General features: G+C 34.9%; 1 protein-coding gene across 4 annotated transcripts in view; it reads left to right on the top strand.

Annotated features, from left to right (window-relative positions):
- The window catches only part of PTBP2 (polypyrimidine tract binding protein 2), an 83,968-nt gene that overhangs the window by 36,365 nt on the left and 24,019 nt on the right, over positions 1-23,584 (top strand). For all 4 annotated transcript variants that reach the window (XM_030324326.1, XM_030324327.1, XM_030324328.1 and 1 more), the window contains exons 4-8: positions 8,264-8,436; positions 9,294-9,437; positions 15,797-15,961; positions 16,054-16,164; positions 21,912-22,107. In XM_030324326.1, coding sequence (XP_030180186.1) covers positions 8,264-8,436; positions 9,294-9,437; positions 15,797-15,961; positions 16,054-16,164; positions 21,912-22,107 — 789 coding nt within the window. The remainder of the gene's footprint in view (positions 1-8,263; positions 8,437-9,293; positions 9,438-15,796; positions 15,962-16,053; positions 16,165-21,911; positions 22,108-23,584) is intronic.

The raw sequence follows: 23,584 nt of genomic DNA on the forward strand, positions 1-23,584 counted from the left end.
TCAGTCAAGCTCAACAGGCTTTTACGTTGAAATTGACAAGTTGATTTTTTTTTTTTCAATTTTTTTTTTTCAACGTTTATTTATTTTTGGGACAGAGAGAGACAGAGCATGAACGGGGGAGGGGCAGAGAGAGAGGGAGACACAGAGTCGGAAACAGGCTCCAGGCTCTGAGCCATCAGCCCAGAGCCCGACGCGGGGCTCGAACTCACGGACCGCGAGATCGTGACCTGGCTGAAGTCGGACGCTTAACCGATTGCGCCACCAAGGCGCCCCAACAAGTTGATTCTAAAATTTATGTGGAAATAAAAAGACCTAGATTAAAACCATTTTCCAAAAGAAAAAAAAAAGTGACACTATCTGATTTCAAGATTCACTGTAAATTTGTGGTAATCAAACAGTTTAATATTAGCAGGATTAGTATTTATAGAATAGTGTGCAGAAAGAAGCTCCTATATTTATGATCAACTGATTATTTACAAAGGTGCCTTGGTCATTCATTTGGGGAAATGGTGCCAGAAAACAGAAACACATATGAAAAAAAGAAACAAACTACCTGATACTGTACAGAAAAGTTAGATGGATGTATATCTAAACCTAAAAAACTAAATACATAAAGCATTTTGAAAAAATACAGAGTATATATCTAACCTTCAGGTAAATGAAGATTTTTTTTAGAGAACACACAAAAACCACTAGCCATAAAAGAATAGTTTATAAACTAGACATTTCATCTAAATGAAAAACTCCTCAAAAGTCACTGTTAAGACAATGAACAGGCAAGGCACGGGTTGGGAAAAGATCCTAATATTCACATATTTGTGCATATATCTGACAAAGGACTTGTATCCAAAATAGCTTAAGAATTCTTTCACATCTGTAAGCACAAACAGCCTAATTTTTTTTGAAATAGACCAAAGAAGGTATATGAATGGTTGATAAATGCACGAAAATAATATATTTGTCATCAGGAAAACACAAGTTATAACTGCTGTGAGGTATGTCACACCCACTGGAATTTAAGTTAAAATTAAACGGATTGGCAATGTAAATGTTGATGAGGAAGGATGTGGAGCAACTGGAACAACTTGCCATTGCTGGTGAAAGTGTAAAATAGTTTGGAAAACAACTTTGGCAGTATTTTATAAAGTTAAACATGAACACAGCTTATGACCTCGTACTTTCTGGTCTAGGTTTTTACCCAGTGTAAACGTGTTCACTGTAAGACTTGTACAAATGTGTATAAAAAACTTGATTTATGATGGTCCCAAACTTGAAATTACCCAAATGTCTGTAAATAGGAAAATGTCAGTGAATTGTAGTATAATCAAACAGTAGATTTCTACTTACTCATAACAAAAGAATGATTATTAACACAAAAACATGAGTGAATATTAGTAGACCTTCTATGAACCAAAAGAAGCTAGACACAAGAGTACTCACTGTGTGATTCCATTTTTATAAAGAACAGATAATCAAGTTTTAGTATAGTAGCCAGAATAAGGGTTGCCTGTGGGTGTTCGGATGAACAGGAAGTACAAGGGAATTAATTCTCTGTGGTGTTGGACATGTTCTATATGGATTTACAGAGTTTTCAAACAAGTCCAAAATTCGTTTGAAACTGTAGAATACTTCTGGGAACCATGAGCTAGTCCTAGTTTTATCTTGCTGGAATGTGAAATATGAGAAGGGGAGTGACTAAAGTTGAGTTATGATAGGTAGAGGTTTGCATATAAGATTTGATTTGTTATGTTAGGGAGCTTGGACTTTACCAGATTTACATTTTAGAAAAGATTTTTCTTCCATGTGTGTTTCGTGGGGTATGGAGTGAGGGTTACTACTGTACACAGGGTAGACAAACACTGTACTGTCATCTCCAGAGATATTAAGGTGTTCTGAATTTTAGGTTCTTAGAATATGGAAGAAATAATGTATCAAGAAATTAGAACTTCTGAGTTAATTGGAAGTAGACTGGTTTGGGAGCAGTATTCGTTTGGGCTTAGATAATCACTAGATTGATGGATGATAGTCCCATTAACAAAGGGAAGATCATGGAAAAGGAGATTGGGTTTTGGTGGAAAGAAACAATAATTTGTTACTATCTTTTTAAAAGTATCTTTAGGAAAGACAATGTACTTCAGTGACTAAAGAATGATTGAGTCTTGTGTTCTGATGGAATAAAATTCCTTAAAGCCTTGTTTTCACATAAGAAATTTACATGCTTTCAATTTATTTTACCTTCATTCACATTGGAAACCCTGAGTTTTAAGATGTTTTTTCCTTAACAAAAAAGATGAGAGTCTGTATATGATCTCACAGACCCCAATTTGAATATGATTGCTTATAGGAGCAAACAGCATTAAAGACCTTTAAAAACTTGTGATTCTACTTGCCTGGAAAAATATGCCATTGTCAGGGCACCTGGGTGACTCAGTTAAGCAACTGACTTCAGTTCAGGTCATGATTTCACGGTTCGTGGGTTCTTGCCCCGCATTGGGTTCTATGCTGACAGCTCTGAGCCTAGAGCCTGCTTGGGATTCTGTGTCTCCCTCTCTTTCTGCCCCTCCCCACTCATGCTGTCCCTCCCTCCCTCACTCTCTCAAAAATAAATAAAACATTAAAAAAATTTATTAAAAAAAAATGCCATTGTCATCCATTGTCTCAAAAAGGTACTTTTACAGACAGTATTACAAGGAAACTTTTATGATTATCAGATACAGAAGAGGATTTCATTCTTCTATTCCAGCTTTATCCAAAATGTTTCCTCAAAATCACTTTACTATAGAATTCTGTTTCTAAAAATGTCTGTTCAGTGGCCTTTCCCTCATCTGTCCAGACTTTCTTTCTATATACATGCCAGTTTTTTGTGTCAGAAAAAAAAAAAATTAGAAGTGAGAAAAGTTAAAGTCATTAGAATTTTAGTCTCAGGTAAATAAGAAGTCCGTGCATTAAGAATATTTTGTAATAGAGGCACCTGGGTGGCTCAGTCAGTTAAGCGGCCGACTTCAGCTCAGGTCATGATCTCACGGTGCATGAGTTTGAGCCCCGCATCGGGCTCTGTGCTGACAGCTCAGAATCTGGAGCCTGTTTCAGATTCTGTGTCTCCCTCTCTCTCTCTGACCCTCCCCCGTTCATGCTCTGTCTCTCTCTGTCTCAAAAATAAATAAATGTTAAAAAAATTTTTTAAAAAAAGAATATTTTGTAATATATTCCTTCAGAAATAAAAGTGAAACATTAAAAAAATAAAAAAAACCTAGCTCTGACTAGTATTGGATTTGGCTTTTATTGAAAGGAATAACTAGTTTTTCATTGGAGAGGAGGCTTGACAATTGTAAAATATGGTCTCTAATTTTTTGAGTCATTTCTTCATAGCTCTGGATATGGACTGTCCCTTTAAAGTATACATATTTCTGTCAGTAATCCTGATTGTTATTCTATAATAGTAGGATTTAAATATTGTTAAAAGTGTGATATTTTGCTTTACATGAAAAAACTGAAATCATCCCATAGATTCTGGTATATGTTACTCAGAATTCTTTGAGATTTTAATTTTTATGTGAAGACATTTTTATATAATGCCATTTCATTTTGCTATAATGCTTTGAAGTATTCCAGCACATGAGTCTTCTAGTTTAGCCTTCTATTTTTTCCTAGCTCATGCGTAAGGTACTTCTGGCAAGTAGGCTGTGCAGTGCAGCTTCTTGAAAATGCAGAGTTATAGCCAGTTTTTACATTAAATCTAAGATTTTTTGTGTGGTGGCTGTTGGACCTGACTAAAAAGCTAGCAGAATAACAGAAGTGTCTTTCTGTATATACCTGCATTTCTGATTAATTCTTCTGTGGGTTTTCTGTTTTCCCAGATAGGAATGTAAAGAATATGAGCATTCATTTTTCGTAAGTCAGGTTTATTTTTATTTTTTATTTTTCTAAAGCCAACAGCTTTTATAACATGCTTTGCCCTGAAGCCTTAACTAAAACTGATTGGAATTGAAACTGCTTTTCCTCTCAGTTTCACATTTGATAAGGATGCTACCAATGCTTTTTTATACATGGTTGGGTCTGAAAGACTTCAGAGAATGAGAATGTACTTATCTTTTGTTAAATAGTTTCTACTGTATAAATAAGTGGAAGTATAAAGTTTTGTAATGTTGCACTTCAGGCTGATGCAGTTGAAAGTATAGAATTAGAAAATTGGTGAATGAGTGGGACTAAGGTAATAGATTTACAAATTAAATGAGCAGGTGGTTTTTGAGACCCAGGTTTTACATGAGCAAGTAAAGATAGGACTTTGGGGCCAGTACAGCTTGAGGAATTCCCACCATTACTGAAATGCGTGCTTAACAGAAAGTTCAAATAACTATACAGTGAGTCGGGGAAGTAAGAAAACTAGATGTGAATTGTTAGGGGTGCTGTGAGAACAGAGATATGGTAAGTATGAGAGGGCTTACAGTATTTTGGCCATGGATGGATTTAACACATTACCCAGAATCTTGGTGAGACTGTTACGTGAAAACTGTGATAAACACCAGTAAAAAGCAAAGGTCAGTCAAGGGAAAAAAGAGACTGATTAAAGGTGAATGAACATGGTCACTTTAGAATTGTGGTAGAAAACCACTTTTGAATTTGGCAGAGGAAGTATTCAAATAGAAACAGTTTTTGCATATTTTTACATATTATTTTGTTTCAAATTTGAGAAGAACATCTTAAGCAAAAGGCTTTAAGAAGGCTGAATAATATATGGAAAATAATATTAAAGGTTTCTGCAATTTATATACAACCTGTATGCATAAATAAAAGTATTACTATATTGTTGTTGCCTAAGTTCTTAGAAATCATTTTAATTGTTACTGGTTTTACATACACAAACCAGAAGTTTCTGGATTTACTTGAGGAGTGGAAGGGAAAAGATCATGGAAAGAGGTTCAAATTATTCTTTGCCTTTGAAGAATCCTAGATCTGTAACCCAGAGAGACCCAATCTTCCTTACTTCTCTGATAGGGTAATAAATGGCCTATGTGTTTTATAAGCTAAGGGCTATATATTTTCTTGTGCCCTTTTTCTTTTCTAGGGCTGGAGTGTTTTTATAGATGAAAGTATGCTTTAGTCATATGATTAAAGAAGTCCTTATTTCCCAATTTCATGTTCTCATAGTCTCATTATCTAAAATGAAAACTTTAATAATATTTCACACCAAAATATGAATATTTAGTACTAAAGTATGAATATTTAGTAGCTACCCCTTCTAAACTATTAACTAACTGAGGGAATATCAGAGTGTGACAAAAGTGTAAGTTTTGATGTTACATGGTCTTTGGAAGAAAAGGACAGATCCTCTCTTGGCAATTGTGTATAATGCAATATTTGTCTTTGGGATCCTTGTATAGTGTGGTGGGTTAAGACCACAGGCCGTGGAGTCCTATTTCCTGAGTTTCAGTCTTTTTCTATTACTTCTTGTCTTTTACTACTTAATGTCTGACCTTGGTCGACTTAACTAGCTCTTATCCATAAATGGGAGTGTACTATAGAGTTGTACAGTGTTTGGCATGTAGTTAATTTGCAGGGAATGTTAAATATTGATGTAGAAGAAAAGTAGCTTCAAAAAATAAGGTTATTTATTTTCTTTGACTTTTCAAAATGATTCCACCTTTCCATTTTATTTAACTGTTTTACTAACGTTCACAATTCACACTGCCCAGGAATTACCCTACACAAATCCAGAACAATAAACTATCCTATTTTCTTTATAATGAGAAAATGCAGGCTGTTAACCTTTTGAGGATCATATTCTAAAAATAATTTAAAAAGGGAAGCCTTTATGTATGCAGTAATAGATAGTATCTTTATTGTGATGTACTTTTTTTTTTTTGCTTTTTTTTCCCCAGAAAGAAAAGGACAGACTAAATTAGGAAAAACTGAAATTTACTGATACCATAACCTATAACTCCTGGGGCTCTAGATTGGATTATGAAGTATTCATTCTTGTTATTCCAACAAATGAACAAATGAGAACACAAACTATCAGGATTCTGTACTCCGTTTGCTTTGCCAAGAAATGGCTGTAGTCTTACATAAGAGTATATGTTTGTATGCCAATTATAAGTCTTAAAGTATACATGTATCCTTAAATTCCTGCTTTACTTACATTTTCGGCTAACAGACCCAGTCATGATTTTGTTCAATAAAATGCCACAAAAGAGAAAATTCAGCCTCTTTCTTCTTTCTAATATATTCAGATGCTTGTGCATGTACAAACCATCCTTAGTTATGAAGTATAGAGGGCTTCCTTTAGTTTTTCTTATTTCTGGAGTGATTAGGAGCTAGCCAGCAAGATTTTCATGGTAATATATCCAGAGGTCAGAGCCTACTACTCTTCTGTACAAAGCCATCCAAAGGGGATTTCTAAAGGCATTGGCTGGCCATTCGTGTATATAAACTTCAGTAAAGCTCTTAGCATAAAATATGACTTAAATTTAACTTAATAAGTTAATTATCGAGTGAGTTCACATATTATTTCCTAGAGATATTCTTTAATCATCCAATAAAGTCACTATCACACCACCTTCTTCTAGTTCTCTGCTAAGTCCATTTTAATCAACAACATTTTGCTTTGCTTTATTCATAGCAGTTAATCACTATAAGAGATATTTTGTTCATGTAAGTTAGTCCACCTCTCCTACTAGACTGTAAGAGAGCATTGGGGATCTTACTGATCATTTTGTTCACTGCTGTATCTCCCAGAGCCTCAAACAGTGCTAAACATGTTCTTGACACTCAGTAACTGGTTTTTTTTGATACTCAGTAACTCTTAAAGAATCAGTGTGTAAGTGAATTTTAAAGCCACTTAGAGATCAAGCTGATCTTAGAATTTTATAGATATTGTTGAATATATATACATACACAACACACACATATAATGTTTATGGGTAGTGTTGATTTGGGGAGTACCATGAAGTACCTAAAATTATACACAAGTGGAGTATACATATTTCTCAGTGGATTGAGGATCCTTCATTTTAGTTAGTTTCAGAAATATCCCTTAGTCTTTAGACAATTAGGAACTACTCTTGTGGAATATTGGATAGATTGCAAGTCCTTCAAACAGTTTTACATAAAATATCACCAATTTTGTGTCTTTAGTAGGACTTTTATTTTTGGTGAGGCTTTGGAATAAAGGCAGGTAACTAATTTGTTGGATAAAAATATATCAGTTTATTTTAAAGGTCAGAATAACAGTAAGTTAATGAAGTCCATGAGTGTTTTATATAGATGTTGATAGTGACAAAATACTTAGGTGGATTAAGTGATAATATTAGTAAATTAGGAGAGACTCATTGTAGTTAAGCTGTCATGTGGATTGACTGCATGATTATTTTTACAGCATTGCCTTCTTTGATTCCACTTTTTGAGTACAATATTTTCCAAATTAAACCATTAATAATTTCTTATCACCCTAATTTTTGCTAAGTCAATATTTCACACTTTTTGTATTTCTGTTAGTCTGTAATAAGATGATTAAATTGTAAGATAATTGTGTTCTTTAGCCATTGGAAAATTTCTTTCTGAAATTGCATTTTAATTTTTGCTTGTCATTTATTACTCTTTACGTGCGTGTGTGTGTGTGTGTGTGTGTGTGTATACATACACACACTCTGTTCAGAAACATTTACCCAGTAGTTACCTTAATTGGTAACATAATTTTATTTGATAATAATTGGTGGATGTGATTTTTCTCTCTCCCTTTGAAAGCCCAGTTTTTTAATTTTTAGAAATTATTCAGGTATACTCAGCTATGTTTTTTAATTAAAAAAAATTTTTTTTTTAAATGTTTATTTTTGAGAGACAGAGACACAGCAGGGGAGGGGTAGAGAGAGAGAGAGAGGGAGAACAGAATCCAAAGCAGGCTCCAAGGCTCTGAGCTCTGAGCACAGAGCCCGACATGGGGCTCAAACCCACGAACCGTGAGATCATGACCTGAACTGAAGTCGGATGCTCAACGGACGGAGCCACCCAGGCGCTCCTTTAAAAATTTTTTTTTAATGTTTATGTTTATTTTTGAGACAGAGAGAGACAGATCATGAGCGGGGGAAGGGCGGAGAAAGAGGGAGACACAGAAAGCGAAGCAGGCTCCAGGCTCTGAGCTGTAAGCACAGAGCCCAATGTGACCCAGGGCTCAATTAAGTTCTTTTTTAAACTTTGTTTTGTGGGGTTTCTTTTTTTTTACACAAATGGGGAAAATTAATAAACTATTTTTTTAAATGTCTTTCAGCCAATGGTAATGATAGTAAAAAATTTAAAGGAGAAGATAAAATGGATGGTGCTCCTTCTCGTGTACTTCATATTCGAAAGTTACCTGGTGAAGTGACAGAAACTGAAGTTATTGCTTTAGGCTTACCTTTTGGTAAAGTGACCAACATCCTTATGCTGAAAGGAAAAAATCAGGTATGCTTCTTTCAAGACTTACAAAACTGTTAAGCCCCAAGCTATCCCGTGTGTGTGAATTAGCTATCTCCTAATAAAAGGGTAGAATATAGTAGGTCCTAACTTTTGTAAAAGAGCATGACAGAAGTTCTTGACTTTTCCTGGTAATGGTGTTTGGGAAATTAATACTAGGGAGCCAAAATGAATGAGTTTTAAATTTCGCCTTTTGAATTCACTTTTGGACTCTAATTGAACAGTTGTTATAATGAGATTGTGGAAAATACAAATGAAATATTTCTTTTATTGTGGCTTTGATATCAGAACACAGTGTGGATACTAGTAGCATCTTCTTTAAGTTTATCTCATGGAAGTGTTTATCTGATAGCATTAGAAGAAAATAGTCATTAATCCTAGATAACTCTTCATTTAATAAATGTATCTGTTGCAGAGGTGCCCTGGCATATTAAAATTTTGCTTTAAAATTTCTAATGATATCATTTAGAAGAACTTATGAAATTTAACATGCTCTTAAATATAATGAATGTCACTAATCTGATATTTAATTCTTAATTTTTTTCTTTCTCTCTTGAGTTATACTGCTTTAAAAATGACTGAGATTTCTTATGTCTCTAAGAGTGGTAAAATTCTGATGTTAGAAAACGTTTAGATTTTATTTTCTTTAGCTTTTGTTGGGGGACTATATTTGTGGTATATGGAAAATAAGGATAAGTAAGGATAACTTACTGAACATCTAAATGTAACTGGGAAGGTTATAGTCTTGTACTGATTTTTCTCATTAACTGAATATATTACACAGATACTTACGTTTATTTGAATATAATTCATGGTATTAAAATATTTGCTATTTAAATTTTCAGGCATTTTTGGAACTAGCAACAGAGGAAGCCGCTATTACTATGGTTAATTACTATTCTGCTGTGACACCTCATCTCCGTAACCAACCAATTTATATCCAGTACTCCAATCACAAAGAACTAAAAACAGATAATACATTAAACCAAGTGAGTATGTGTAGGTACACAAATAAAATGGCCTAGGACATATTAAGAGTCTGAAACATATTAACAGAAAGTAAAAATTTTTAACCATTCAGAAGCTATGGGCATTTTCTTGTTAAAGACATTTTCTTGCAGTATGTCCCTAAGTATTAAATATGTTAATTTACAAAATGTATGTGAAGTCTATTATGTGCATGTTTTAAATTGGTACTTGATGAAGTAAATAATATTTTTTCAAAGCTTTAAGGTTCTAGTCAAAATGTTCATTTTCATGTTGCAAGTTCAAATTTTTGTATAGAAACTGTACATGAGATTGGGCTTACTATTAGCGTAAACTGTATAGGTCTGTTGCTTAGAGTTTTAAGGTATGTTTAATACCTTTAGTTATTAATAACTAAAATTAGAAATAAAAATGTTAGAAATAAAAATATTTCTATAAGAAACTTAAGACCTATAGGTCTTATGGAAATATTTTTATTGAAGATGTGTGAATGGTTTTCTGGTGGGAGTGGGGGTGTTTGGGAATGTAAGAATTGAGAATATATGAATATATTGAATTTTTTTAAGTGTGATGTAGCAGATACCAATTATTTAAAATTAATATGTATATATTTTTTAAATAGTATAGGAATGATTTTAGACCTAAAAACATAGCATTTAAGGAACGGTCTTTTAGCTCTTTTAATACAGTTTTTAGCTAATTATATGTTTTATGTTTCAGTAAAATATAAACTATCTGGCTGTTTGTCTTACTGAAAATGTAATGGAAAATAATTCCTCATATATTTTAACCTTCATAAAAACTGACCTTTCCAGATCATTTTGATAGTTGATAAATAAATATTTAAAATTTTTTGTCTAAAGACAAGGCTGATTTTTCAGCTGGGTTTTGTTTTAATTTGGTAATAATTTTCATTCCTTTTGAACCAGAAATTGTACTTCTAGGAATTTATCATGAGGAAATATGCCAAAGGAAGATATTCTATATTTATTTTACTCAGAATTTAAAATGGCATTCAGTATTTCAATTTTATTTATATATTAGTATTTTTAGTAATTTGTGAATGCATTCTCATTTTAAAAGATTCCATTGCAGGGAACATGAAAAAAGATAAGGCATCTATAGACAAATGCATGTAAGGGAAGGGGATTTATAATTTTAAATAGAATACTTAGTGAAAACCCCATGAACAGGTGACATTTCAGTAACAAACTTTAAAGTGATTTGGAAATAAATACACTTATTCTGGCCTGGACTATTCCAGACATAGGGAACAATCAATGCAACAGTTGCTTGTGTTGGGAAAACAAAACAAAACAATTGTTTTTGCAGCCGTATTTTTAATTTTCAGAAGCCCTTTAATCCTTTTTGATAATCCTTTTTAGGTTACAATTGGTCAGTGTTTTGTGATTTCACAATTCTTTAAGGATACTACTAATTAATAGTATTTTTAAAAATACCTCACTCTATCTAAATTATCTCATTCTTTCAGTGTTAGCTGTTATGTTTATCTTCTGTCCATCTGTCTGTCTTCCTCCCCCCAGTTGTGTTTATATATTTTAGAATGGACAATTAGGTTTTATTGGACTGGTATGCTTTCCTCTGGAGTAAAATAAGGAGTTTGGACACTGAGCTGGGATCCCATAAATACCAAAGAGGTCCTTACTCTGGGCCTGTAAAACTCTCTTTAGAATTTCTTTCTTTTAAGGGAGGATTTTTTTTTTTTTTTTTTTTTTAATGATAAGGGAGAGAGATGATGAGGAAATGGGAGAAAGAGGAATTTGTTCATTACGCAGACTTTCCATTAACCCTTTGATTTTCGTCCTAGGACTCTGCCAGTTTCTAATCTGACATAATGTGGCGGTTAACAGTGCAAACCCTGTTTGTTCTGTGTTCACTAAGCTTTCTTTGTTCCCATTTGTTTCCATTTATTTTCTGCATTCCAGGAATTTTGGTAAAAGTATTCTGTGCTAATGAGGACATTCTCTCTATTCAGTGTTTGGGTTTATTCCATGTGGTATTAATTTATAGGCATTTTTATTTTTAATTTTAATTCCAGTGTAGGTAACACAGTGTTAATTAGTTTTAGGTGTACAATATAGTGATTCAGCAATTCTGTATGTTACTCAGTGCTTATCATGATAAGGGTACTCTTTAATCCCCATCACCTCATTTATTTTTTATTTTTTTTTTTTAAATTTTTTTTTTTCAACGTTTATTTATTTTTGGGACAGAGAGAGACAGAGCATGAACAGGGGAGGGGCAGAGAGAGAGGGAGACACAGAATCGGAAACAGGCTCCAGGCTCTGAGCCATCAGCCCAGAGCCCGACGCGGGGCTCGAACTCACGGACCGTGAGATTGTGACCTGGCTGAAGTCGGACGCTTAACCGACTGCGCCACCCAGACGCCCCGCCCATCACCTCATTTATATGCATTTTTCTGGGCTTTCATAAATCGAAGAGAGTCCAATAAATATGAGTCAACCTTGAATTCTTCCATGATCCTTCCTCAAAGTACCAAGTCTTACCAGTTCACTCTTGTTAATATCTGCCTAGTTTTCATCATCTTTCTTGCTACTTTAGTAGCTCAGACACAGTTACCTTTTGGCTGTACTGTGATAACAGCTCTCTTATTGATCTGCTTTTTTGCTTTCCCCTCTTGAATTCTTTCTCCCTCCCTACTTCCTCTCCCCTTCCCCTACACTTCCCCCTCTCCCCTTCCTATTAGTCTCTTTCCCCCCACCCCGTCTCTCTAAATATATATATTTATAACTTTTTTTCAATAGTTGGTTTATTTATTTTGAGAGTGGGAGAGAGTGTGTGCAAGTAGGGGAGGGACAGAGAGAGAGGGAGGGGAGAGAGAGAGAGAGAGAGAGAGAGAGAATGAATGAATGAATGAATGAATATATATCCCAACCAGGCTCCACACTGGCAGTGCAGAGCTCCATGTGGTGCTCGAAGTCATGAACTGTGAGATCATGACCTGAGACGAAGTCAAGAGTCAGGTATTTAACCAGCTGAGCTGCCCAGGTGCCCCTAAGTATGTGTATACCTTTGTAAAACAGACAAATCTGATTTAGTTACTCTCCTGCAGCCATATCCTTTTCATGCTCAGGATAAAGCCCTTCAGAAGAGATGGTTACTATTTCTGTCTTAGGGCTGTATGTTTCCCTGTGCTTCTACCCAAAAGTAATTGTAAATCCTCCAACCTGGCATGCTTTCTCTTATTTCCAGTCTTTTGAGGCCACTATGTTTCTGTGATGTCACTCTTGCCTGGAATATTAATAGGCCTGCCTACCCTTGTGCCACTTTTCCAACCCACACTTCACATGGCCGGTTGGTAGACATCTTCAGGTCTCCCTTTAGTTTCCTCTAGAAAGCCATCTTTTGATCCACAGTGTGGGTGAGGTTTGCATTAAGAAACTTTGACACCGGCGCCTGGGTGGCTCAGTCAGTTAAGCATCCAACTCTTGGTTTTGGCTTAGGATCTGATTTCACAGTTCAGGAGTTTGAGCCCCATGTTGGGCTTTGCACTGCCAGTGGAGAGCCTGCTTGAGATTCTCGCCCTCTCTCTCTGCCCCTTCCCTGCTAGCATGTGAATGTGTACGCTCTTTCTCTCTTTCTCTCTCTCTCTCAATAAAAAAAAAAAAAAAAAAAAAAGTTTGACATAAATTAAAACCACATTGAGCTACTACCATGTACTGTGTCAGATTGTCTATGATTAAGATGGGTAATGCCAGATGTTGGTAACAAGGTTGGGAAGCTGGAACTTTCATATATACATGCTAAGAATGTAAATTAGTAGACTTATGTTTAAAAACTTGAAATATGTAGTAAAGCTGAGCATATACATAATCTTTGTCTTAGTAAATCTATCCTAGTTACATACCTGAGAAAATATGTAATATGTGCATCAGAAGATATGTATGAGAAAGTTCATGGAACACTAATACATAATAGTCCCAAACTAGAAATCATCTACATGTTCAGCAGCAGAATATGTTGTGGCATATTCATTTGTTGGAATTTCTTAGAATACAAAAAGAATGATTAAGCTACTTATACTTGCAAAACATGGATGTATATCATAAAAATAATGTTTAGTGAAAGAAGCCAGACCAAAGTAGAACACATATGATGCCATTTTATATAACTGGGAGAAAGCATGAATGTGGCCTCTAGGGTTTTGACAATGCTCTATTTTTATCTAGTCGTTTTACAGATATGTCCAATTTGTGATGTTTTATTGAGCTGTATACTCTTAGGATCTGTGTCCTTTTATATGTATATGTAATAGTTCACTAAGTTCAGTTAAAATCTTTGTTGGCAAGCCAACTCTGTTTCATCAGTTAAAAAAAATATGGAAACTTATTTGTTAATGCTAGTAGAAAACCTAATTGTTAAGCTAAAAAGAGAAGATGGGGGCGCCTGGGTGGCGCAGTCGGTGAAGCGTCCGACTTCAGCCAGGTCACGATCTCGCAGTGCGTGAGTTCGAGCCCCGCGTCAGGCTCTGGGCTGATGGCTCAGAGCCTGGAGCCTGTTTCCGATTCTGTGTCTCCCTCTCTCTCTGCCCCTCCCCCGTTCATGTTCTGTCTCTCTCTGTCCCAAAAATAAATAAATGTTGAAAAAAAAAAATTAAAAAAAAAAATAAAAATAAAAAGAGAAGATGGAGAAAAGTGAATAGTACTGGGGGGAAAGGTATGTAATAGACATATCGCACACACACACCTAGGTGATATATGGAAGGGTACCCATGATAATATCGGTATGGAATGGGTATGAGAAAGGATACAGGGTGACAGGGTTGCAGAGGAAACTTTTAACCTTTTGTTCCATTTGGATAGTATATCATGTGATTCCTATTTTATTTTATTTTTATTTTTTTTTTTTTTCAACGTTTATTTATTTTTTTGGGACAGAGAGAGACAGAGCATGAACGGGGGAGGGGCAGAGAGAGAGGGAGACACAGAATCGGAAGCAGGCTCCAGGCTCCGAGCCATCAGCCCAGAGCCCGATGCGGGGCTCGAACTCCCGGACCGCGAGATCGTGACCTGGCTGAAGTCGGACGCTTAACCGACTGCGCCACCCAGGCGCCCCGTGATTCCTATTTTAAAAAGACATTCCATTATTTGAAGTAGGAGATGTTAGTATTTTCCTAAGTTGTGATATTTCCATGCTTGCAATAACATAAATATATGTAAGGACATGCTTCACTAGTGAAGGAAGTAATATTGCAGTACACTACTTAAAATACTTCAAGTCACCTCAGCCAATATATAGATCTGTAGGTCATATTATTGTTTAATTAGCATTTAAATAATGAGGTTTGACCAGATGGGCATGTGGTCTCTGAATTCCAAACTGCGTGATCTCCTGGTTATGGGACATGTCAATGAAATGACTTTTTTTTTTGTTTCCAGCTTTGTTGAGATAAAAATTGATATATTGTGTAAGTTTAAGGTATATATTGTGTTGATTTGACACACGGATTGCAAAATTATTTCTACCATAGTATATGTGCTTTCAAAGTTACCAGTTTTGTGTATTCTCCTATCTTTTGTGTTCGCCTTCCTTTTCATTTATCATGCTCAGTTTATATTCCTATTCATCTGCCAGTACAGTTTTCAAACTGTAAAACAATGTAGTACTAGTTGTTGTTACTTAACAATTATTTGCCTTTATATAGGTTTTTTGACCCCAGATAGGTAGAAATACTATTTCCTTACTGGTGAATCTATCATAGTAGTAATACTCTAGTATGTATATTTTTTCACATTTTAAAATCTCAGAAATTAAGATGTGTCTTAAGTGTCATTGATTTGTCTGGTTTAATTAGTAGTATTTTAGAAGTTATGCTACTATGAAAAAGACTTAATATATGTCCTGAATATTCCTCCTTTAAGATTGTATTAGAAATAATAAACTTTACAGGCGTTCTTTTGGATAATCTGGTAATCCCCTTGCTGAGGTTTACTGAGTACCTTTTTACGGAGTGAATAATGTTAAGTTGAAGTTTTATTCTCTAAAAGTTTCTGTTTAAAACATTTTCTGATGTTATGAATCTGCCATACTATATTTTGTTCTTTTGAAAATAAATTACGTTGCCTTTCTTCGTTTGTTCAATTATCTAGGTCCCAAACCTTAGATAATTGTTTTGAAGTAAATACCAGTAGGATACTTGAATTATAAACCCATAATACCTGGCTCATGGTAGGAGCTCCAAAGTATTTATTGAATGATTGTTAAATTTTGTTTAATCTGTGTGTGTTGTAGAAAAAAATGAACTAATAGTGTAACATGTAGCAAAGTTTAAATGAAAATACGGAGTGTGTTTCTAAAGTGCTTATCTTTTAATTTTCAGCGTGCTCAAGCAGTTCTTCAAGCTGTGACAGCTGTCCAGACAGCAAATACGCCTCTTAGTGGCACCACAGTTAGTGAGAGTGCAGTGACTCCAGCCCAGAGTCCAGTGCTTAGAATAATTATTGACAACATGTACTACCCTGTAACACTTGATGTTCTTCACCAAGTAAGTTTAACTTAATTTTCGTGTTTACCTATAAATTGGAGAAATAAAGATAACAGTAGATAAATAATATTTTGATTTTAATTTTTTAACAGATATTTTCAAAGTTTGGTGCTGTATTAAAGATCATCACATTTACAAAAAATAACCAGTTTCAGGCTCTTCTCCAGTATGGTGATCCAGTAAATGCTCAACAAGCAAAACTAGTAAGTCTGGAGCTTGCTTTTTTTTTTTTTTTTTTTTTTTTTTTTTTATAGATAGTGATCTTTTTCAATGGTGGGTACACATAAACACATATATTGCTGATGTTACTAATACGGACATAACTTGGCAATACCATGTAGCATTGTAGATGGCACAAATTGGTGTCATTTAGATACAATTAGAAAAGCTTAGTATTTGTGATAGAAATGTTTATTTCTAAGGATAGTTCTATCTATAGTTATCTATAATATTGATTTCTATTACTGTCCATTTTTGACTTAGGTCCAAAGTTTTATGCTCCTGAGGATATGGCAGGATATATTGTGCATGAACACCAGTAAAGATTTTGAGTGTTTTCCAGTGGGAGTTTCAGAGTAATTAATTTAGCTATCAAGACACTTGGGCTGAAATAATTATCACACATGTGGTTCAGATATTATGATAAGCTCTCAGTGTATTTAAGACTACAGTATATTTAATACTCTCTTTAAAGCCTTTTTTTTTAAGACTGCTTTTTTGAATAGATTCCTGATCTGCTTTTTATTCACATCATTTACGTTTTTTTTGTTGTTATGTATGGAGGATAAGAAACTACTAAAAGAAGTAAAATATCTTCCCATATCATGACCACTATTGAAAACTGCATATCATATCTTTGCTACCAACTGCCTTAATCTTCTATTTGTGTATCGTATTTAAATCTACCTTTGCTCTAGCTCTTTAAAGTCTTGTGCCGTGTTATCTCATTGTGATATTATTCTGTTGTTAAACGATTAAATATTCATTATTAAACCATTACATCAGCTGTCTTCTCTTCCTTTACCTTCTGTCTTACCTCTTTTTTTTTCCCTTTTACTCATCCTTTCAAATAATTATGGTCTGTAATACTTCAGTGCTTCCTCTAGATCAAGATAGATTGTATTGAACCCAGACCATTTTTGATTGTTTCATTGTGTTTCCAACTTCAGCATGTCATTTGGGAGCAAAATAGCTTCAGATATTTTTGCTATACCGTTTATATTGGCATAATTGAAATGTTTACCAAGTGCTGTTATCTCGTTTTTTTTCCTAATATGTAGTCCACAGAACAGGAATTATTCTTGTGTTACAAGGGGTGCTAATATTTAAAGAGGTAAATTACTTACAATGTTCACTATATGTAAGGTAGACATATTTTCAATCAGATTTTCTCCATTATGTTGCTACTCACTTGTTCTTAAGTTACATGATCTAATCTTATTATATTTTCCTTTTCAGGCATACATTAACACTTGGGATTCTTTTTTCCAAACATATTGATTTGTCTTTACATGTCCCTGACCTCTAACTTTGGAGATATTTTATATTTAAAGAGTAACCAAAATCCATGTGGTATGAGGTTTGATCAGTAGCAGATGGTCTAGAAGCCAGGATGTTTATGGCACTTTTCACAGCTTCCAAATATTTAAATATAGTGCATGTTTTTCTTAATGTGGAATATTTTTTGTCATCCCTTCTGATGGAGAGGGGAGAGTATTTGGTAGAAGGCAATGGAATGGAATTTAATTTGAAATTACACTGCATTTGGGGTATAATCCAATGGGGAAAGTAGTTTATGTGTTTTGTCTGAGGTAATCTATAGTAATGAGAACAAAAGATTCTACTTTAATTATGTTATCAGATATTTGAGGTTTAACCAGTTGTCTGTGTAGGATAATAAGCATCAAGTATTTGTGAGGGTTACACTCAATCATGTCTTCTCTACAAAGATCTACAGTTGTAATTCCGAGGGAATTATTAGGTAATTATTTAATATTCATTATTTAACTATTCTGGTATCTGAACTGAACATTGTTTCACTTATTAGAGAAGGAAAAAAGAGGTCGTTTCCCGAACTTGCTTGCGCCATTATCTTGTAATCCAGATTCCTTGTTAAAACATATACTTTTGATGACTCTAGTAATCTTTCTTCATGCCTGTATCCAGACTGTTGGGTGTACCTAGAGAATATCCTGTAATCTAGCAGTTGATACCAGTTGAAGTTTATCAGCATTAATTACAAATAGGCCCTCTATTCTGCTTGACAAATGTCACCACATTTCTCCAGCATGCTGTCCCATTTTTCACAAAGACTGTATCAGAAAATTAGTCTACCAACTCTCTTCACTCCTCCTTATGAGCTTGCCTACTATTTCTCAGAAAAAATAGAAAGTATCAGATGGAAACTCCCATCAGCTTTTCTCACAAAATCCACTTATACCACACCTATCCTTCTCTTCTAATAAAAGGCATAGATAACTTTAGGACAAGTAAACACCAGATCCTGTCTTCTTCTCCCCTTCAAGAGACTTTTGCACTATCGTTCATCCCCTCTTTCTCTTACATTTTCTCTGTGTTGGCTACTTGTCACCAGTGTCACAAGCATCATTAAATTTCTCTCATTTGAGTGAATTTACCCTGAACTCCACATATGTATCACCCTTTCTTCTCCCTTTTCATTTATAGCCAGACCTACTAAATAAGCTCTCTTTGTTTGCTGTGTATACTTTTTCCCTTTTTATTTCCTCACCTACTATAATTTGGTTTTAGCCCCGATTTACTCAAATTATTCTTCCCAGTGTCCCCAGGATCACTACAGTAGGTAAATCTCACCAGCCTTATTCAGTCCTTACCCTCTAGGTACCTTTGATACAGCGTGAGCCATTCTCTTTCTTAAAATCTTCTCTTCTCCTGGTCTCAACACTTCTTGCCTAGCTATGTTCCACCTCTCTGTCTCATCATATCCTTTCCTTTCTTTCTGCCTGGAGGACTTCACCTGTTCCCATAGCTCAATTATACCTTCATGACTCTGACTTGCCCACGTGGCTCTTTCTAGCTCAGATCTCTTCTGAGAGACCCAGACTAGGAACTTAGTGGACCATTAAGCACCTTCAGACTTAGTGTGATCAGTTCAGCTCCTGTCCCCTACCCACTCAGACTTTCTTCCCGCCCCCCCCCCCAAAAAAACTAAACCCTTCCTCACCTGTGTCAGTAAAAAGCTCAGGGTATCGAATTCCATGTCAGTAACAAGCCAGAAAACATGTCTTTTATTCCTCTCCCTTTCATCCTACCATCAAATCTTATTCTCATCCTAAATTTCTGTTGAATCTATCCTTTTGTCTCCCAGCTCTCTTGCACACCACCCTCGTCTAAACCAGGTGTTATTCAAAGTGCTGGTCTCTGATGGTACCAGGAGCGTTTGCCAAAATACAAGTCAGCATACTTCTAGTAGTGTGTTTAGTGCGCTGTTAATACAGATTCTGACACACTCCTTTTCATGCAGAGTGATTTGGACAGCTAGTCCAAGAATCCCAGAAGGCCTCTGACTCACCTCACCACTTTGAGTTCTTTCCCTACACTTATTTTTCTCCCGAGCACTGAGGATGATTCAACATAAAGTCCTATTACTTCCATTCTCAGTGCCCTTCAGTGACTGGCTTTTGTCCTTAGTATAAACTTCTCAGCCCTTAACATGGCTTACAGAACTTTAAAGCAATCCTCAGTGTTTGTCTTTCCAATCTCATCTCTCCTCTTTTAACTAAATTGGAATTTTTTTTAAAGTTTTTCCTTTTATTTATTTTAGAGAGAGTGCGTAGGTGGGGGAGTGGGACAGAGAAGGAGGAGGAGGAGACAGAGAATCCTAAGCAGGCTCCATGCTCAGCACAGAGCTCAACACAGGACTCATTTCCACAACCCTGGGATCATGACCCAAGCTGAAATGAAGAGTTGGACACTCAAGTAACTGAGCCACCCAGGCACCCCAACTATATTGGACTTTGTAAAATAGCTTGCATATGCTGTATTTTCTCTGATTTCTCAGGCTTAGAACCTGATGTTTCATTTGCTTCTACTGCTTTCTCTTTGTCTTTTTATGTCCACCTCTACCTGTCTTCCTCTTTCAGGTTTAGAAGTCTCTGAGAAGTCTTCCGTAAACTTCCAGCTACATCACATCCCTTCCTTTATTCTCACTACCACACATCAAATTTGTAATTACTTGTGAGATGTCTATATTTTGTTTTCCTATAAGTTATATAAGAGTGGGTGGCTCTTCTGCTTTGTTCCTAGAACATAGCACGGTGTATAGCACATTGTAGGTATTAGAACTTTCATACTGTGTCACAACTCTCCTAGCACTTGCAGGGAACATCACCTGCTGTGCTACAGATCTCTTCCTGTTTTGCAGTCATCCTTGTATATCTCAGTATACTACAAAATGAATTGGTTCTAAACTTTGTAGTTCAGTTGCCACATTTTTAAAAAAGTTTTTTTTAATGTTTATTTATTTTTGAGGAAGACAGAGTGTGAGCAGGGGAGGGGCAGGGAGAGAGCGAGAGACACAGAATTTGAAGCAGGCTCCAAGCTCTGAGCTGTCAGCACAGAGCCCAACATGGGGCTTGAACTCATGAACTATGAGATCATGACCTGAGCCGAAGTCAGGCACTCAATGGACTGAGTCACCCAGGCGCCCCTCAGTTGCTACATTTTTATGCTTATTAAGACAATGAAGGCTATATAAAAAACAGATTAACAGTGGAGCATTAGTGAGTGTTGGAAAAATTCAACAATCTCTTGAATTTGTCCCAAGGTTCATATATATTTCAGTCCAGTCTTCAAAAGTCTGCAAAAAAAAAAAAAAAGAAAAAAAATGCTGGTCTACTACTAAAGTACTGTAGTTCTAGATGTATACATATAATGGATCTTGGTCTATGTAAACATCAGGCTTAATCTATTGATCTATTATCAGAAGAACTTGTTTCATTTTCATGGTGATTTAGCTAAACATTCTTCATTTCTGAACTATTGTTTTATACAGTAAATGTTTGTTCTTCTAATGAAAAATTAATATATTCCCTTGTTCTTTAGTTTCTTCTAGGCTTACATCCAGCTGGAGTAGCAATTGTGATTTTATAGGAGCAGGAAAAAAAAACCATAATAATCATAACAGCAGCATGGTCTTTTATAACTCACATTATACTTACACATATGTGATCTTTTGTTTAATCCTCAAAGTAATGAGGATCATGGCAGCCATTATCATCTTTGTTTTCCATATTAAGAAAGATCCTGATACTCAGAGAGGTTAAGTAACTTGCTCAGTATGACGTAATTGAATGTAGACTTTCAGCTCTAGAGCCTGTACTCTTCTATTCCAGAGCTTTCCTGGGATGATGTTGGATTTTCTAATTCAAGTTATTTTGATTCAGGTTGAACACCTCAAGTTACGGAAATAATAGTTTTTGCCCCGTTTTATGGGACTTGCTATTATGCCGTATAGTGATACTTACTTGGCTTGAGGCACTTCATAAAATGTGTCATCAAACAAAAGTTACCTTACAAAATTCTAACAATTCTTCTAAGTACTGCCATCCAGCAAAAAATGTGTATAATAAAATTAAAGTATTATGCAGACTATTATGGTATGACTTTGACAGGAATGTCATCCTTGTTTATTTTTTTAAATTATTTGCAGATATTTTGAATTAAAAGCATTAGCAAATGTGTTCAACTGGTTGTATTTTAGATTTAAGTAGCACTTTCTATTTAAAGAAGATAGTATTTGTGGAAACAAATAATGTACAGCTGGGATAACGAAGAATGATGCATGATACTTGGTCCCTTTCCTGGTGGCTTTTATGTGCAGGTCTTCAATATTGGGTTTTATTGTCGAAATCCTATTTCTTACTAATTTTCATTCCTTAAGACTGCTGATATACTTTATTCACTTTTACAGGCCCTAGATGGTCAGAATATTTATAATGCTTGCTGTACACTAAGGATTGATTTTTCCAAACTTGTGAATTTGAATGTAAAATACAACAATGATAAAAGTAGGGATTATACTCGACCTGATCTTCCATCTGGGGATGGACAACCTGCATTGGACCCAGCTATTGCTGCAGCATTTGCCAAGGAGACCTCTCTCTTAGGTATGATTTTTATTGTCTATACCACTTTTCTCCCATTTTGCCAAATGGGAAAGTGCCTATTAAAACTACAGTAAGTATAATCCTCCATTTTGGAATTTAAGAAATTGTGTTAGGTTATTATTTTTTTTTTATGATGTATATGAATGCTGTTGGGAGAAAAGCTTAAAGTGTTAATTACAGTTCTATCAGCTATATTCCTTTCATCATCCTCAGTTTCTCTGTCAAAATAAAAGAAGAGCTCTAATAAAGAAATACTGTTGAGTTATTTACACGTTAAACTTGATTACACACTGTCTTGGTCTATGTCTAGAGTCTTTGTGCATATTCTTTAGTCTTTAGCAATTCTGATTGCTTTAATTTAGCACTGCACAGAAACGGTGAAAAGTGAACAGGTGAAACATGTAATGGGATTAGTCATATGGGTTTTTTCAATGATATTATAATCTGTCTCTTAAAAAACAATTTAAACAAAGAATTCGCTATGAAAATTTATTCTGGTATTCACATTTTGTCTCAATCATTTATATTTCACCTTGTTCTACAATGGATTTGAGTCACCTCCCATAAAAAAAAACCGCAAAAATTTGCAACAACTAGTTGATGGAGTAAAGATGAAGATAATAGGGAATGAAGAATAAGGGAAAATGTTACTTTGTAAGTAAAATGAGTGATTTATAACTTAGGATGAAATTTTAGTTTTATTTGCTGTGTTTCAGAAATTCTTAACATTTGATATTTGTAAGATTTTCTTTAAATCAGAGTGTGTCCGTATGGAACCCAAGATTGAGGAGTTAAAAACTAGCTCTTACAGTTTAGTTTGTGTCCCTCAGTCAGAAAAAGCATATTATAATGAAGTAATTCTTATAAATAGATTTATATTTATTGTGGATATGTAACAATGGTGTTTTCCATTGAAAGTGCAGTATAAGTGATACATCTGTGAACAGAGACACCCTAATGCACAAGAGAAGCAGTTGACATTTGAAATTAATTCTGGTGAATTCAGACCAAACTGACCCTTTATTCTAATGTTCTAACACATCTAGCACAAGCCCTAACTGTCTATCATGACTTTAACAGAGTCTTAAGGTTGGTAATATTTTTTTCTGACAGAATCTCTATCACAGTGTGGGCCTACTTTAAGCCTTTACTCCCTTAACTTGGCTTCTTAAGTTGATTATTTCGTAATGTACCATTTTAAAGGTAAAGGCAACAGTGAGACAATGAGTGATACATGATCTTTGATTATAATCCTTACTGTAGATTCTTCAATTCTTTACTGATAGAAATGATATGATTTTTACAGAAGAGAAAACATCAACATTTATCGAATAGCTTCTAGGTCCTAGGCATTCTACTAGGCGCACTGTACAGTCACATTATTTAATCCTTAAAATAACCAAAGCAGATGACGTCTCTTTTTTGAGAAGTTTAAAAATTCACATGGAACTCGTTGAACAATTTAAGGGTAAAATAC

The sequence above is a fragment of the Lynx canadensis genome, chromosome C1 (genome assembly GCF_007474595.2).
Source record: "Lynx canadensis isolate LIC74 chromosome C1, mLynCan4.pri.v2, whole genome shotgun sequence".
In the NCBI taxonomy this organism is placed as follows: Eukaryota; Metazoa; Chordata; class Mammalia; order Carnivora; family Felidae; genus Lynx; species Lynx canadensis.